General features: G+C 46.2%; 1 protein-coding gene across 1 annotated transcript; it reads left to right on the top strand.

The window, feature by feature from the left end:
• Nucleotides 1-526: 526 nt before the first annotated feature.
• MINPP1 (multiple inositol-polyphosphate phosphatase 1) lies at nt 527-16,609 on the top strand. Its single transcript, XM_058810365.1, has 5 exons — nt 527-1,070; nt 1,589-1,777; nt 2,636-2,733; nt 4,003-4,136; nt 13,009-16,609. The coding sequence occupies exons 1-5, from the start codon at nt 527-529 to the stop codon at nt 13,406-13,408; spliced, it is 1,365 nt and encodes a 454-aa protein (XP_058666348.1). The 3' UTR covers nt 13,409-16,609.
• Nucleotides 16,610-17,447: the final 838 nt, after the last annotated feature.

Genomic DNA, 17,447 nt, shown 5'->3' with positions numbered 1-17,447 from the left:
GGTTGGGTTGTCCTGAGCCCATCTGCTTCACGGAGTTTGCTCTGATTTTTACATACAGAGAAAGACAACATACCTTGTCTCTGTTTCCCTACTGCAGTCCATCCAGTTCTACCTGTACGGAGAAATGAAACCATTCCCCTCGTGTCTGACTGCGTATCGACTTTTTTTGCTTTTACTGAGCTCCGCGAAGCCAGCGAGGCTTCACAGAGGCAAAGCCGATGCCAGTATAGGTCGGACGGCCCATGGCTCCCCTCAGGGCGTCCGGGCTGGGGCGGACGAAGCCGTGAGGGGACCCGTAAAGCCGAGAGGGGTCGGCTAAAGCTGGGATGGAGCAGGTGATGCTGTGAGGAACCATGAGGAGCTGGTGTGAGGCGAGTGAAGCCCTGAAGGGGCGGGAGAAGCTGGGGCTGGGGCTGGGGCTGGGGCTGGGGCTGGGGCTGGGGCTGGGGCGGGCCCTGGGGCCACTGAAGCCGTGAAGAGTCGGCCCCGCTCCGCCTCTTCCTGCGGCAGCCGCGCACTTGCAGCCATGGCGCCTCGCCGGGAAGCCGCTCCGATGCTGCTGCTCCTCCTCGTCCTGCCGCTGGCGAGCGCGGGGCTGAGCGGCTACTTCGGCACCAAGTCCCGCTACGAGGAGGTGAACCCGCACCTGGTGAGCGACCCGCTGTCGCTGGGTCCCGGGGCGGGCGGGTCGCTGCCCGCCTCCTGCACTCCGCTGCAGCTCCGCGCCGTGCTCCGCCACGGCACCCGCTACCCCACGGCCGGGCAGATCCGCCGGCTGGGCGAGCTGCACGCCCGGCTGCTCCGCCGGGCCGCGGGAGCCGCCGCCTGCCCCGCCGCCGCCGCCCTGGCCGAGTGGCCCATGTGGTACGAGGAGAGCCTGGACGGGCGGCTGGCGCCGCAGGGCCGGCGCGACATGGAGCAGCTGGCGCGGCGCATGGCCGCCCGCTTCCCCGCGCTCTTCGCCGCCCGCCGCCGCCTGGCGCTGGCCAGCAGCTCCAAGCACCGCTGCCTGCAGAGCGGGGCCGCCTTCCGCCGCGGGCTCGGGCCCACCCTCGACTTCGGCGGCGACGGTGAGTGAGCGACACCGCCCCCTTCCCTGAGATTTTTCCTGAAGGGCTGAGGTGGTCCCAGCTGTCCCAAGGGGATGGGGGAATTCCCGTGCTTTCTTTAGGTGCTCTCTGGGGACCTGCTCCCTGAGGGGTGAGGGAGACCCATGCTCTGAGGGAATGGCTCCCGTGTCCACCCTGAGGGACTGGGGCAGTCCCTGGGACTCCCAGCTCCACCACAGGAGATGGAGGTGCCTCACAGCCTCTTTGCGGGATCTCCGTCCCTTTCCTGAGGGAACCCTGTGCTTTCATGGCTGGAGCCATGATCCATCCCTGAGGGTCTGCAGGACTCCTGATGGGTGGCTGGAAGAATCCCTCCCTGAAGGAGCTCTCAGAGGCATTGGGGATGTTCCCTGCTCTCCCCGTGGTTGAGAGGGACCCTGCACCCCCTCCATGGGGACACAGCCTGTCCCTTGGTGGGTGTCACGTCCTGGCGCCTTTGGGGGTGGTGCTGCTCCCTCTGACGCCCACGTTTCTTTCAGAGGTGGAGGTTGAAGTTAACGACTCCCTGATGCGGTTCTTTGATCACTGCGCCAAGTTTGTGGTGCTGGTGGAGGAGAATGACACAGCCATGGGCCAGGTGAACGCCTTCAAAGAGGGGCCTGAGATGAAGAAGGTCCTGGAGAAGGTGGCCAGTGCTTTATGTTTACCAATGGAGGAGCTAAATGCAGGTAAGGAATTCCTATCACAGGTGGCTTTGGCTCCAAGGCTGGCCAAGAGCAGCTTCCAAGATGTGTAATTATGCAGAGAAGGTAATTTGGAGTGGCTGTGACTTGGAGATGCAGTCTTTAATTAAGTGCATGAGACTGTAAGTCTGTTTTGATGGTGGAGTAATGAATGCTTGTTGGATAATGGTCAGAAGAAAAAATATGCTTGAAAACATCTTTCTCGTAGATAAAATCAGCTTTACCTGGTTTTGGAGGGATTTGAATGTTTTAATTTTGCTTTTGTGAAACCCATTACAACTCCAGCACATAAATGACTTGAGGAAAAGCAGTCCTGTGTGTTAACTCCTGTCCACAACAGAAGTGCTGGATTTCCCTGTATGGTTTTGGGGGGAAAATCACCCCAAAATAAGTGCTGCTGTTGGGATTGCAGCATCAGGGACATGCTGGAGACAAAGTTCAACCTGGTGCTGCTTGTACACAGCTGCTGATGTGGAGGGGGTGTTGTCCATGAGCTCACATCTTCCCTTTGACTCTTCTGACCTGTGTGGCTGCACCAGCAGCTGACACCTGTTTCACATCAGCTGATGGACAGCATTTAATGTGGAATGCAATTGTTTTCCCTCTTATCATGATGTAATGCCAAGAACTTGCAGTCCAAAATTTGGATTTTGCACAATAATCCTGTTAAACTGTGTATTTTTGGTGCTTGGTCTTTGTCCTGCCAAATATTTATTGGATGTCATTGTTTGTATTGCCAAACAGTAATTACAATTCATTTTAGAGGTAAACTGAGGAGAGAAAGCTGCTACTTGTGTAGCAATGATTTATTTATCTTTTTCTTGTTTGTTGGATTTATTGCAGATCTTGTTCAAGTGGCTTTCCTCACCTGCTCCTATGAGCTGGCCATAAAAAATGTGACCTCCCCATGGTGTTCACTCTTCAGTGAAGAAGATGCCAAGGTATGTGAGGCTTGGAGCAACCTGCTCTGGAGGGAAGTGTCTCTGCCTGTGGCAGGGGGTTTAGAATGAGGTGATCTCAAATGGCCTTCCATCCAAAACCTTTCTATAATGTGTGGTTTTAGCATGATAGAACCAGGTGATAAAATTCACTCCAGTGTACATCAAATGAGGTCTTGCAGGGCCTCCAAGACTCTCTGGTTTTGGGATCTATCAGCTCTCTAAACCAAGACAGAACCCAGATAAATGAGACAAATGTTTGTTCCTCTTATTTCAACTTTTTTTTGATGTTCAGTTAGCCTCCCCCAAGGCTCTTAAGGAAATTTGCACCCTTGGGAAAAGAGGAGACCTTTTCATAGATAGGTGTGCCTAAGATGATCAGGGTCATCATGGGCTTCTGCTGAGCCCTGTCCTGTTCAGTCTGGTTATAAATAACTCAGCAGGGAGGTGGGGAATGGCTTTGATGCCAGGAATTGTCAGGAAAGGAGCAGAGAACAAGGAGAGAACTGCATGCTCTTGAATAATTCCAAGGCACAGTTCTGTCTGCTTGAGATGTGTGCACGTCTCTGGAACTTGAAATCAGACACAAAACAAGCTGGGCTGAAGGTGTGGGATGGATTCTGTGAGAAGAATGGCAAGCCAAGGGGAAAATCAGAAGTGCTAAAAAGGCAGTGGGTAGTGGTTGTCTTATGGGCAGCACCTCAGGGTTTTTTTTTGTGATTGTTACCAGATGCTGAATTTGGTCATTCTTTGATCTGTTGTCTGGTATTGTGTTGTCTGTGAGGGTCCCCAGGATGAGGTGAGAGATGAGAATCTGACTCCTTGTTCTCAGAAGGCTGATTTATTATTATATTCAATTAAAAGAATGCAATACTAAAGCTATACTAAACTACAGAGAAAGGATACATCAGAAGGTTTCACAAGAATGATAATGAAAACTTGTGACTGACTCAGAGTCCAACACAGCTGCTGGTGATTGCTTCCATGTGAGTTGTTTCTTCTTAATAGCCAATCACACATTCACCTGTTGGTAAACAATGTCCAAGCCACATTCCCAAGCAGCAATCACATAATTATGGTTTTCATTCCTCTTTGAGGCTTCTCAGGAGAAAATCCTGGGCAAAGAGGATTTTTCAGACAACATCACAGTGACGTGGTTTATGCTGAAGTGGTGTGAAATGGAGCCCTGATGTTTGGGGTTGTTTTTGTGTCATGTCTCCAGGCTGTGAGCTTTTTGGTGCAGCAATAAAAACTTGTGAACTCCAATTTTAGGTGCTGGAATACCTGAATGACCTGAAGCAGTACTGGAAGAGAGGATATGGCTACGACATCAACAGTCGCTCCAGCTGCATTTTATTCCAGGATATCTTCCAGCACTTGGACAAAGCAGTGGAGGAGAGCAAAAGGTAAATCCAGAGCCTGCAGTGCTTTGGGTGTGATCTTTCTGTGCTCAGTCTGAGCTGGGTTTCATTGACAGAAAATTCAGTATTTTACTTCTGAATGTAGCAACAACAGGAGAGCTGGAGCTAGGAGAATTTTAACAGAGAGAACACAATTTTTACTGGAGCAGTGTTACTTTGTAGACTATATTTTTTTGCTTTCATTGTACTCAGCTAAACTATTTCCATCTTTTAACTTGCTGATCCACACAGGCCTTCAGGGAACTGCTACTTGATAGTGGTGTTTTCTTTCTGCAGTTTGAGAGGAGACAAAGAATTAAAGTAATAGAGCTTTCTTGTTAAAAATGTCCTCGTTAAAAATAATTTGTTGCTTAAATGTTGATTTACAGTCTGTGTTCATGTTCTGAACAATTAGAAATTCATGGTTAATAATCAGTCACATGAATTAACACCTTAGCAGATTAGTATGGAAATTTTATAGAGGGATATCAAGGATATGGCCATAAGATTGTATAATGGAAGGAGAGTGGTCAATTTTGTTCCCTTGTAGTGTCATTTCCTCTTTGAGCAGTGAGAGCCTTTCAATCCTTACATTGCACACTAATTGCAGCTGTATGTCTATCAAACATCCCTGTAAGTTTAATAACAACAATTTTTAAAAACCTCAAGAGCTGTAGTTGGAAGAAGGAGGTGCAGATGGAGATTTCTGATTTTTTTGGGAGGTGTCTGAGGCAGAGCTCCCAAGCACAGTGGTAACTTTGTCTTTCAGCACTGGCTATGGAAGTTCATTTGCAACACCAGGGGCTCTCGTGTTTTGCTGTCACAGAAAGAAGCAGGCAGTGAATGTAGAGAGTCAGGACCCTAAATCTTGTGAAATCCCAAGCTGGGTGAGCAGTGTTCAGGATGAGCCTCATCCTAAACAGAAATGGAGAGCTGAGGTAGCCACAGGAATGTGTTACTCCCTTCCGCAACAGAAGGTGGCAGTCGTAAAGCACTGGAGACCTGGGAATAAACGGGGTTGGGTAACCTGGAGAGCATGTGGGGAATCTGCCAGAGCCAGCTTGTCTCCCTTGGAATGTGGGGAGCAGAGGTGCAGCTAATCCCAGTTCATCTACAGAGGGAGATTTATCTCTTTCATCTATGTAGAGAGACACCCTGTGGCAGTGTGAGACTCAATGAAAATGAGAAAACATACAAATAAAATATAGAAAAGTCTGTCTTTTTATAGTGATGGTCAACTTCAAGGCATCAGGTTAAACATTTTTGCAGCTTTTTCGGGAAATGTACTTTTGTGATGATGAAATATCTTTCAGTGGAATGTTACTTCAATTTAACAGAGTTTAACATGGATTTATGACTGGCTGCTTGCTCTAAAAATTTAAGAAGTTACTCTAAAACATTTAAGAAAAAGAAATTTTCTTCCAGGCATTATCTTTGCTCCAAAATCTCTTTTCTCTTTGGAAAGCTTAGATTGGCCTATCCAGAAGTGAAAGGGAAGCATTTCTGTTCTGGGAAGAAGCTGAGGGATCTGGATTGTCTGTGCTGCTCAGACTGGACAGTGGAGAGCAGTGTTGGCAAAGTTGCATTTTTGTGACATGCTTTATGCCTTTATATTCAATAGCTTTGTTCTGTTTTCATTCCCAGTGAAATTAAAAAGAAACCTGGTTCTGCCATGAAGTGATTGCTGCCCTTGCAACCTTACCACCAAACTTATTGTCTTATCAAAGCTTGATTTTATTTCCTTGGTAGAAAACTTCCTTCTGATTAGTCTGTTCTTAGTAACATGATGAAGGTGTAATAAATACCAGTTGCTGATCAGTCCCACTTTCAGTTTGCAGTGCAGAAGTTTCAGATGGTTTTAGGCTCTCCCATCATGTGAATTCCAGTATAACTCTGGGGTTAAACTGGGAATAATCTCTTCTGTGCAGGTCTTGCTGTTAAAAGCTCTGAAAGGGAAAGGTTGAGGGCCAGGACTCTTTCTTCCATACAAATTTTCTTAGTTACAAAACCACAATGAGATATATATAAAATGAAAGCATTTCTGTTTAAGGAATAGACTTTGGTTGAAAGATTCTCTTATTCCATATCAAACCCATGTGATTTGCTCTACTGAAATGGCATAGTTGGGCAGTTTTCTTATGTCTTCACATTTATAAAGAATTGTGGTTTTTCCCAAGGGGATAGAAAATAACCAGGGAAGCTGCTGCAGAATTACTTTTCACTGCTGCTTTTCCCAGCAGTTTAATGAACAGTGCTTTGCCCAAGGAAGTCTATGTATGTTGATGAGAAATTCAGGTATTTTGGTGCTTAATGCAATATGAAGCTGCTCATCTGATTTTTAAAAATCTCTGCAGCTGCATGCTTGGGCAGAGGTGGATTTGCAAATCAGTTGTGGCACACTTTAAAGCACATCAGCTATTCACTAAAGCTCTTTTAGGCTTTCCATTTTTTTTCCTTCTAGCTTCAAATATTTAACATTACTATTTCCTGCTGAAAGAATAAAAAATATTATTACTTGTACTGTCCAAATGGGTTACCATGAGGCTCTGGAAATTGGGAGGATGCTTTGTGCAGCCATCTCAGTATTTGCAGTGTATTGATAATACCAGCTTAGCTGTACATATGCATTGCAAAATATTTGGTGATGGTTTCCTCTTAGAGAGTAAATGGTTCCAGGGTATTAAAAAAAAAAAGACTAATTTGAATATGATTCAAGATCAATTGAAGGTGATCTTTGTGATTTATGGTAGACAGACCAATTTGGCAATTTATTGGTAGCTTTTATTGTTGCATGTAATTTGCCTTGCTCTCTGCAGGTCACTTCCCAACACAATTGGGACCTCTCAGGAGTCAATTACTGCTGTGCCCTAATTATTCCTCCAAACCTATGACTCAGTACAAAGGAGTCTAATGGATGATCTAAAACCACCTCCCAGGTCAAAACTCTACAAAGGGAAGTGAGCAAAAAGCTTCTACATATGCAGCAGCAATGAAATAATTAGATTGAAAATCCCCTTTTTGCTCAGGTTCTGAGTTTTTTATGGAAAACCCTTCACTGCTGCTGTGATGGCTTTTATTAATAAACAATCCATGTCTCAGTCAGCAGCTCTGCATCATAGTGTGGGCTTTGATTGCTCCATCTTTCAAAGGTGGGACTTCTGACATGACTGGAAGGAGTTTCTGGGGAAGCCAGAGGTGTGGAATTCACCCCAGATCCTTGTGGCACATTCAGCAGCATCCCTGTGCCTGCATTTCTGATGTGTGTTTCAATTTCTCAGATCTTCTCCCCGAGCTGGGCAGCCCAGGGTTTCTCCCCTGGGAGTGTGCCTGTCCATCTGTCTACCTAGAATTGGAGATTTAAAGTTTCTTGTGCCTTTCAGACTCCCCAGCATGTCCTCAATCTCATTAATTAGTTAATGGATACTTTTTCAGATCTATCCTGAGCAAGTATCTGAGATAGAGTCACACCCTTTTATGTAAGAATAAAAAAGAGAACCTAAACAGTCACAGACAAATGAACTGGTCTGACCAGTGCCCACCTTGGGCACAAAGGCTTTGCCAGGTGCCAGCAGCCTCTTGGTTTGGTTTTGGATCAGCACTGAGCATTATTGTGGTGCTGCTGCAGGAATGCATTTCACCTCTGAGGTTTCAAACTATAGGAGAGGTGAGATCAGCCAGGAAAGAGCCTTTGAAAGTGCAGTAGCTCCCAGTGCAACACAAGGAGGCCTATCCTAATTACCTCCAGCTGATAAAGTGTTGCAGGACTAGATAAGAGCCTTTTAATCAGGGCTTTTAATGAGTTCTGTGCAGTCCAGTCAGCTTTTCAAGTTTCCTTTTGTCATCAGTGAGCTTGTTCCTTGTTGCAACAGAAGAAAATTTTCTGCTGTCAGTATTAGTGGTGGCATTTCCTTGTTTTGGTGCTGATTCTGGGAATGATTGGCTGTCTTTATGGTGGAAATTTTGATATATGAGGACTGTACTATTTGACAGATATCTATTTTATGCTTTTCTTATTCTTCTTCCCACTGGTGAAAACCCTCTGAGCTTTAACACTTAAATATTTCTGCTGCCCTCTGAGTGGGCAGCCTTCCCTGGTCTCTGCTGCTTCCTGCTATGTTTAGGGTTTGTCCAGCTTCTTTTTCCATGGAATAAATGACAGGGGGAAGTGAGAAGGATGGAGAATTCATCCCACAGTTGAAAGCAGGTTTTGGAGTCCTTTGCCCTGCCTTTTTATTAGGGAGAAAAGGGACAGAATGTAGTCTGAGCTTGCTTGTTAAACAGGTGGTAAATCTTAACTTCTGTGCAGTTGTTGGAGGGATTTTTACAGGAGGTTTGAGGGTTGGCTGGTTGAGCTTTGCTGCAGGAAATGTTTCATCTTATCCCACTGTTTCCTGGGGTTTGAGTTATTTCTAACTGAAAATCCAGTCAGTGCTTAGGAAGTCAACTTTGGTTAAAAGAAAGTTCACTTTTTCCATATGGAAAATGAACTGTCAGTACTGGGAAGAGCAGGAATGATCTGCTCTGGAGGATGAGTAAATTGATGCAGAAGATTCAGAGTTAAACCCAAACCTGCTGAGATCCAGGAGAACTAGAATGTACCTGGATGATAAATCCCACATCTGTGCTTTTCCATGATGCTTTTTCTTTTCCCCCCATGGTGACATTCAGCTTTTGGGGTTGTGCTGCTGAATTGTTCAGTACTTTCTGTGGCCAGACTTACTTAAAAGGTAAAAAAACCCCATAAAACCTCAAAAGTGGGCAGTTGAGGAGCTGGCAGATCTCTCCAGTGAAACTTCCTTGTCTCTGCCTCCTGAGAGCCCATTCTGCTCATTGGAAGTGCCCCATGAAAGGAATATAAAACAAATCACTTTCAGACAAGCTGCTGATATTTATGGCAGTTTTATGCACAATCCCCTCACAGGTGGCAATGAGATTCCCTCAGTGGGCTTTCCCCAGCCATGAACATAAAAAGGAGAGGAAAGGTGGATTGAAATGCCATTAAGTAATTGCCAGAGTGCAATGTGGAGAACTTTGATGCTTCCAGCAAGATGCTGAGTCACTGATAGATTGTGAGGCAAACTGAGCATGGAAAACATCTGCCATTAATATTTTATTAACCTGTGCTGCTGTTTATCACTGCTTTGTTATTTGTTCTGCCCTTACAAGGAATGCAGGGCCAGTGGTAACCTTTGCCTGTAGGTATTCTCTGAAGATCATCTGTCATCATTCTCCCCACAATTAAAAATATTGCAGGGTAACCCTGATGGCTGTTGTGATTGTCATTGCTGGCTGATGGGAAACCACATCTGAGCTGGAGTCCAGACCCTGGCCCTGAACAGGGAGTGCTGGAACAGTCTGGGAAATCACCAGGGCTGCTGGGTTCAGGAGCCTGTGGAGAACTCAGGGTTGGAGAACTCGGGTTTGTGCTGTATCAGGAAACAGTTTTAATCTTCATTGCACTAATCCAGTGGGATGGTGCTGAGTGGGAGAGGTTTGCTTTGCCTCCCAAGGCTGCTTGGCCTGTTGGCATGAGGATTTTATGAGACTAAAGCAAGTGAAGGAAAAAGTCAAGCTGCACTGAGAGTGAGCACCTTGTTCAGTCCTTCCTTTCCCACTTCTCTTGTTCTTAAAAACTTCTCTGTGCTAGAATTTGTTTCCTGCTTTGCAAACATATACCTTGCTGGTTTTCTGATTTATTTTTTGCTCTCTTTTTTGTGATTTACTTCCATTTCAACATTCCTGCTTAGCATCACCTGGAAAGTAAAGCTGAACTTAGCTTAAAGCCAGCTTTGATAGCCAGAATGTTCATTTATTTTTGTCTTAGCATTTCTGAAGCCTTTTTTGAGTGAAATCCATTCCCTGTGGGGTCAGTAATGCCTGTGTAAGGTTGTTTTGGAGATTCTAGCAGCATATTTGCATTCCCAGCCTCCCTCTTAGTTAACAAAACAAAGACCATGCAGCTGGGAAGACATGAAAATACAAGTAATTAAATAAGAGAAATATTGAAAAAGCATCTCCAGGAGATGAAATAGAATTCCAGGCCAGTCTTGTAGAAATAAAAAAATGCTCCACACTAGTATTGCTGAGCACCTTGATGAATCTGATACACCTGAGAAGTGTTAGGGTGGCTCTTTAAAAGGAAGACATTCCTCTTGGAGCTTTTGGAAGGGATCAACAAATATAAAATAGGGTGGTTGGTAGTTACAGTTATGGTTTCCAAACATCCTTCTGAACAGGTTTCCTTATCTAAAGGAATCAGGCAGCTGGGGTTACAGGGAGAGGTCCTTACAGAGGGAAAAACTTGATAAAATTACAAGAAATGAGGGTAGGGACAGCTGATTGATTTTTCCTAGCAGAGATAGAGCTGGAAAGATCTGACCTGCTTGGAATGTTGAGAAGAGCTGACAAGTTCAGTGGCATTGCAAATGTGGCAGTTTTATTCCAGATAAATGAGATGAAGTGTTTCTACAAGGGAGATTGTGAAAGGACCTGGGGAGACTGACTGGGCTGGAAAACTGCAGAGCTGTCAAGTAATCCACATGGGGAAAAATGATTTGTTTATCAGCTGTTGGGTAGGATCTGGGAGAGCCTATTGCTCAGGGGCCTTTAGGAGGTTGTTGTAGCTGTCTGAGATATCTCAGACTTCAGGCATGTGGGGTTTGGGGCAGCCTGGCCTGTGGAGGTGTCCCTGACAGGGACAGGGAGCTGGAATGGGATGATCTTTAGGGTCCCAGTCCAAATCATTCCTTGTTGGATATCAGGAATTAAGCAGAGAGCTCATGGGTGTAGCATTGTTTTCTCTGTAGCTTATGCTTCTTGAGTATTGTGCATTCTGATGTTGTGATCTAAAGGGATGTGGAAAATTGTGAAATGACTGAGGAAGGATTTCTCAGCTTGGAAAAAACACTATTGCAAAGCTGTCAGAATGGATTAAATGGGACATGGAATCTACAGATAGAAGAATAAAGAGCAGTGTGTGAAGCTGTGCAGCTCCTCACCACAGGACACTGTGTGTGCTAGAAATGCACCTGGATTGAGGGAGAGATTTGGCAAAGCTGGGATTCATTACCTAGGAGCCACCTCTGGCCCTGGAGACTTCTGAGCTGGAAATTGCAGGAGATCAAAGGAATGGCCTCCTGTTTCCTTCCACAGACATCTGTGTCTGGCTGCTGTGACAGGAAGGATGTGAATGTGTCCTAAAAACTAAAAATACTTCCCTGCAGGTGTGTGTGGATGGGAAGGATACATGTGAACTGGTCAAGTGGATTAGAAAGGGAAGAGAAAAGAAAGGGATTCAAGGATCTAAAAGCTTTATAGTTTTCATAAATAGCAAGGGGAGAACTTGAGCAGGAACATTGATTTTGGAGGAGCTGGAAGAGTGGTGAATGTAAAGATCTTGGTGCAACAGAGGCATAGGTGGGGAAAAATACACTGTCCTCCACAGAGAACCTTTGTGGTTTGGAGGCTGCTGCTTTTGAGCGGAAAACAGAGGCAGAGTTTGGATGTGTTTTTTAAGGGATATTTTGTCTAAGGGGGAGGGTGTGAGGAGTGGAGTCAGAAGGGCTCAGGCTCACCAGGAGCGTGCTACAAGGTGTGTGTCAAACTGTACAAACACCAGTGCACCATCCTGGCCCAGCACTGAATTCCTGCTGAGCTGATCAAAGCTCCAATCCCCAGGTAAATCTCCCACTTAACCATTTCTCCATTGCTTTGGGTGGGAGCTGAGGAAACTCCTCCTTTCCAGAGCAGTCAAGATGTGTCTCCTGAAAGCTGAACTGTGTTTACCTGTGCTGGATTTACATGGGCCACTTGGAACTGGTCCCTAAAAGCCATCATCCTCCTCTGGAGCAAGGGTCAGATTTTCCTCTTGGCTGGAGTTTCCTGGCACAGCAAGGCAGCTCTTATCTCCCCTTTGGCTGAGCACTGTGTGTAACCTTTTGTTACATAAGCTGTCCTGGGTCATGGTTTGAGGCAGTGCCTTGATTTGCTGACCTGTTCCTGAGGGAGCATCATCTCCTCCTGGACTGCTTGGTGCCCTCAGGGATTGGTAACAGCAGTGCTCCTGCTGGTCATTGGGGCTGCCACACTGGGGAGGGACAGTCTGGATTTCTGTCTTCAGACTAAATTTGGTAAATGCTGATGATGATTTGGAGGAAACTCTCTACATCTAATGAAGGGTTTGGCTGTGTGAGCTGCAGTCCCTTCAATGCATGCAGAAATTGCTGCTGCTGTCCCAGCTGAGCCTCCCCTGGCCCAGCCTGAGGCCCTTTCCCCTTGTCCTGTCCCTGTTCCCTGGCAGCACAGCCCGACCCCCCCTGGCTGTCCCCTCCTGGCAGGGAGTTGTGCAGAGCCACAAGGGCCCCCTGAGCCTCCTTTGCTCCAGGCTCAGCCCCTTGCCAGCTCCCTCAGCCCCTCCTGGGGCTCAATTCCCTGCCCTGGACACGCTCCAGCCCCTCCATGTCCTTCCTGCATTGGGGACCCAGAACTGGACACAGCCCTGGGGTTCCTCAGCAGGGCCAGCACAGGGGACAGGGACAGCCCTGGGCTGGCACAGCCAGGGCCCATTGGCCTCGTGCCCCCTGGGCTCCTGCCCAGCCCTGGCACAGCCCCCAGGGCCCTTTCCAGCCCCTGTGCCCAGCCTGGAGCTGCAGGGCCTGGCACTTGCTGAACCTCACTGTGTTGGCCTTGGATCCATACTTGGACAAAGTTTAGGAAGCTGCATTTAAAATGTCTGTACCAGACTGCAATTCCCAAAGAGATTTTTCTCACAGGTTCAAGGTGTCCCTCAGCCACGGTCGCTGGCAGCTGTGCCACGCGTTGGAGTTTTGTTTTAAGGCACAACCTCTCGCTCATCCCTTCTGGTTCTTTTCTTTTGTAGCTCCAAACCCATTTCCTCACCTTTGATTGTCCAAGTGGGGCACGCAGAGACCCTGCAGCCCCTGCTTGCCCTGATGGGTTACTTCAAGGACAAGGAGCCCCTCCTGGCCACCAACTTCGCACGGCAAGAACGGCGCAAGTTCCGCAGCGGCCGCATCGTGCCCTACGCCGCCAACCTGGTGTTCGTGCTCTACCACTGTGACCGTGCCAATGCCTCCCAGCAGGAGTACCAGGTGCAGCTGCTGCTCAATGAGAGGCTGCTGCCCTTCCTGCACTCCAACGAGACCACCTCCACCTACACTGACCTCAAGGATTACTACAAGGACATCCTGGAGAACTGCCACTTTAAGGAGGAGTGTGAACTGCCCCAGCTCAACGTCACTGCCGTGGATGAGCTGTGAGGGAATGAAGCGTTCTGCAAATTGCTCTGGGTTCAGTTCCACAGCTGTTGGGAACAAGCACTTTGGATGATTTGCTGCTGCTGTGTTGACTTTCTAACCTTGCAGATCTGGGGGGTTGTCTCAGCTCGGTTTGCTGGTTCTTTGTTGCATAAGCACAACTGCTGTCACAGGGAAGTTGTAACAAATGCGTGATGCAAGACACAAATACCTGTGTGTTTATGTGTGCACATAAGCTGATTTCATTGGTCACTGCTGTTGTGAATGGGCCATGGATGGATTTAAGAGCTGGGGCAGCTTCTATTTTATTGAATCTGAAGTTGGTTGGACTGATTCAGTGTTGCTTTCTGCTGCCTGTGTTTCTAGCTGCTGTTTTCCTGTGCCATGCATGAAATATTTCAAACCTTTTTTTGATCCTTTTCTCAAGCTTCTAGATGGGAGAGGGTACATAGTTCTCCACAGATGGACAACTTCTGCCTGGACAGCACCATTTCTATTTTGAGCATTTTAAAGCAGGAGGAGTTCCTGCGTGCATCACCTGCTTGAAAAGGGGCAAGGAATTAAAAGTCTTAAGGTCATCATCAACCCATCCTGCATAGCAAGTTAGTCTCCAGGGTAAGTAAATTATCTTTACAAAGAAGTAGGAAAAAAAAAAGGAAATAAAAGTGAGGGAGTGGAAAGTAGCCACTCTTCCTTTTAGGTGCTCTGGGAAATGCAGCAGTTATTGTTTAAATACTCTGGAGTGTCCTTTCAGTAACACCATCCATTTCTGGTGTTATTTGGGCCATGGCTCTCAATCTCTTGGTCCTGCCCAGGTGGGTGCTGACAGTTTCCCTACCAGCCCTGGCTGGAAAGCACCTCTGATGTCTCCAGCCTCCTGCTGGAAATGGAATTGCTGCTAACTCTAAATCCAGTTTTTTGAACTGTATAAAGATTGGGCTGAGGCTTGATTTCTGCTGACTTTAAGGCACCAAACGAGCTGCCACTTATGCAGGCCTTACACATTTGATGTGCCACCTTGCTTTTGAAATGCAGCTGTTTTAAAGAGGTGAATGGCATAGAAGGACTGGTGATATTTTAAAGGAAGTGCACTTTAAGTAGGTTCCCTCATGCCTGAAAGCTGGGAAGTATTTTAGAGCTCTGCAGTGTGACGGTAAAAGGAAAACTGAAGATAGCTGATGAGAAATGTCAGAAAAAGATTCTGTCATCACCTGCAAGGGAATGGTTGTTTGACCAGGTTGCCCCAAAGCAAATGAAGGATGGATTTTTGGTGCTGGTAACTCTTGAAGTGTGCACTCTCACCATCTAATGAGCATCCAGAGCTCACCCTGCAAAGTGGGGTTTGTTTGGCTGTGTTTCCTGGGCAGGAGGTGAAGGGATTACCACAGCATGGCCTGCAGCACTTGAGTGTATAAATGTCTGTAGTGCACCTGATAAGTGCTTTTTGTGGGCTCACCCCCAGAACTGGGAACTTAACTGCTGCAGAAACAGAAAAATGCCAAACTTCAAGCTGAGAAGTTACACTTGGTGTATGTGGGTTTTTAAATTTTTTTTCTTGAGGACTCAGCCTTTGGTCACTTTTTTCTTCTTAATATACCTTGTATATAAAAGCACTTTATGTTTACATCCTGTAAGTTAAGGAGCAATTGAACACCTGGTTTCTGCTGCTCTGAGTTCAGGGCATTTCCCTCCCTGTGCTTGCAGGGCCCTGTTTGGTTTGTGCACCACTTGCTGCAGAGATCACTGAAGATACTGATTCAAATATTTCAGCACTTACCTGTGTAAAATGTTTGAATCAGTATCCACAGCTCTTTCTGAAGTTGGGGAAATGGTTAGGGAGGAGTTCAGTGCTGCAACAAGCAGAGGAATATAGGTCAGGATAATTGTCAGCCCCTGCATATGACTCCTGCTCAATCACCTTTGCATGGCTTCTTTTGCACATGATCCTACCTGGAGACTAAGTCAACTGATGGAAATGGTTGTGTCAGAGCCCAGTTAAGAACTTTCTTGCAACATTTGAGTCAGGCTATAAAGAAATGAGCCTTTGTTTGAAGGCAGTTAAGTTTGGAAAGAGCAGATATGAGAGTGAGAAAATCCACCTTTGAACAAATATTTTTTTTCTGTGAGTCAGTGATGATTCATGAACAGAAGGGATGAAAGCCTGACTATGTGAGATGAATGGAAGATTCTGTTGTCAGTTCAGCAAGACTGATTTTAAGACATCACATTTGTTAAAAGATACATCCTTCTTCCTTATGGAGGGGGGAATACCTTGCACTTGACTGCTTTTCTGATTGTGTGCCAGGTGAGGTGCAGGAACAAAAAACTCCTGCTGTGGGTACCCTTTGTGCATTAGCAGGTTGATTGTGTGTTTAAATTCTGTGGGTGATGCCTCAGAAGCTGTTTCCTGGTTCACCTTGGAGCTGGGTCTCTCAAACCCCTGTAACAGATCTCTCTTCAGGACTGTCAGCAGCTAACTGGAGAGGAAAATCTGCTGTTGGGGCTCAGGATGCTCTGACTCACTGCTCTGGCAGAATTAGAGGCTCAGTGTGGAAATTTTACACCATTGTGGCTCTATAGAAGTGTTGGGACATGTAAATATCCAGGCACTTACTCTGGTACAGCACTGGGGAGGTGCTGATGCTTTTGTCTGATAAACAAAGACATTTGTTTAGATATTAAAAAAAAAAAACAAACTAAAATGGATCCAAATACTTCTCCAAAGTTGTGCACTGGCTCAGTGAGCAGTGTTTGATCAGGCTGCCACATCTCCTGGCAGTGCACATTCCCACATCCTGCAAGACAAATAATGCTTCCTCCTCCTTCCTGTGCCTCTGGAGCCTCATCTCACACACCTGTCAAGGACTCTCTCTGCAACTGGAAGCTTTCACTGATGGAGAATACCAACAGTGCTCTGGTATGCTGGCCTTCAATATGTGAAAGTACATTTTCATTTGTGAAATGGTTCATCTTTCTGGCAAGTGAATTTTTGCTGCCCAGTAAGAGCTGCTGCTGTTCTGGTTAGCATGGAGCTGTCAGATGCAGGTTTGTAATGGTCTGGTACTAACTGGATGAATTTGGATTTTTAGTGCTGTGAAATAAAACTGCACACGTTCTTGATCTGTTTTCTGAGCAGCAATAATGAAATGATCTTTGGAATCATGGTTTGTTTTTCTTCAAAATACATTTGGGAGGTTGCTCTTACCTGTGTTGGTGTCTCTGATTATTTTAAGTCATCAGATTTCTTGGTCGTTAATAGAAAATTGCTTAATTAGGCAAAAACCTAACCTTAATTAGGTTTTTATGCTCACATTTTGAGGGGACTAAAGATTTACTCTTGTTTCCAGGAACTCTGATATAAAAAAGGTTTTTATACAATTTCCTGACAAGGTTTTTGCAGATGCAAAGAGGGTGCTGTGGCTGGGATGGCATCATCTTTGATTGAGGGCTGTTCCTGCATTTTCTGTGAAGGTGTATTAGTCTGTAAGAGAGCTGGAAACGGAAAACAGCAGAGGATGTTCTGTTTAAAGCAGGGAGAAGCCCCCAAACTGTGCAGGTGATAGAGGGAAATCCTCTCAAATGAAGACACCACACAGAACCCTGAGGAAGGAACACCACCACCACCATCCAGCTCCCCTCTCCCTGGTTCTTGGGTCTTTAATACATTAAAGAGCTGTGTTTGTTGTCAGCCCTTCAAAGGGAAGGGGATATTATCAGGTGCTGCTGAGGCAGGAGTAATGGCTTATCTTTAAAGTGTTACATTCTTGCTTTCCTGGGCTTTAAATTAGAGATTTTCTCCTGACCTGACTGGCCTGGAGTGAAGGTCAGGACTGAGGAGGTTCAGGCTAACAGCCTGTGGTGGGCTCATTTATTTAATTTAACAATTCCTTTGAGTTTCAAGGGACCATTGTTTCTGCTGAAAGGTTGGAGCACGCCTGTTACTGTGTTCAGTTAGCAGAAACAAATTCCTTATCTTCAGGGAAGGGATCACTGTGCAAGGAACAGTGTGGAGGGAGCAAGGTGAATTTTGCATTATTTATTT

The sequence above is a fragment of the Ammospiza caudacuta genome, chromosome 9 (genome assembly GCF_027887145.1).
Source record: "Ammospiza caudacuta isolate bAmmCau1 chromosome 9, bAmmCau1.pri, whole genome shotgun sequence".
Taxonomy (NCBI): Eukaryota; Metazoa; Chordata; class Aves; order Passeriformes; family Passerellidae; genus Ammospiza; species Ammospiza caudacuta.
The sequence above is the reverse complement of the archived record's forward strand: the minus strand, read 5'-3'. Positions and strand labels throughout refer to the sequence as shown.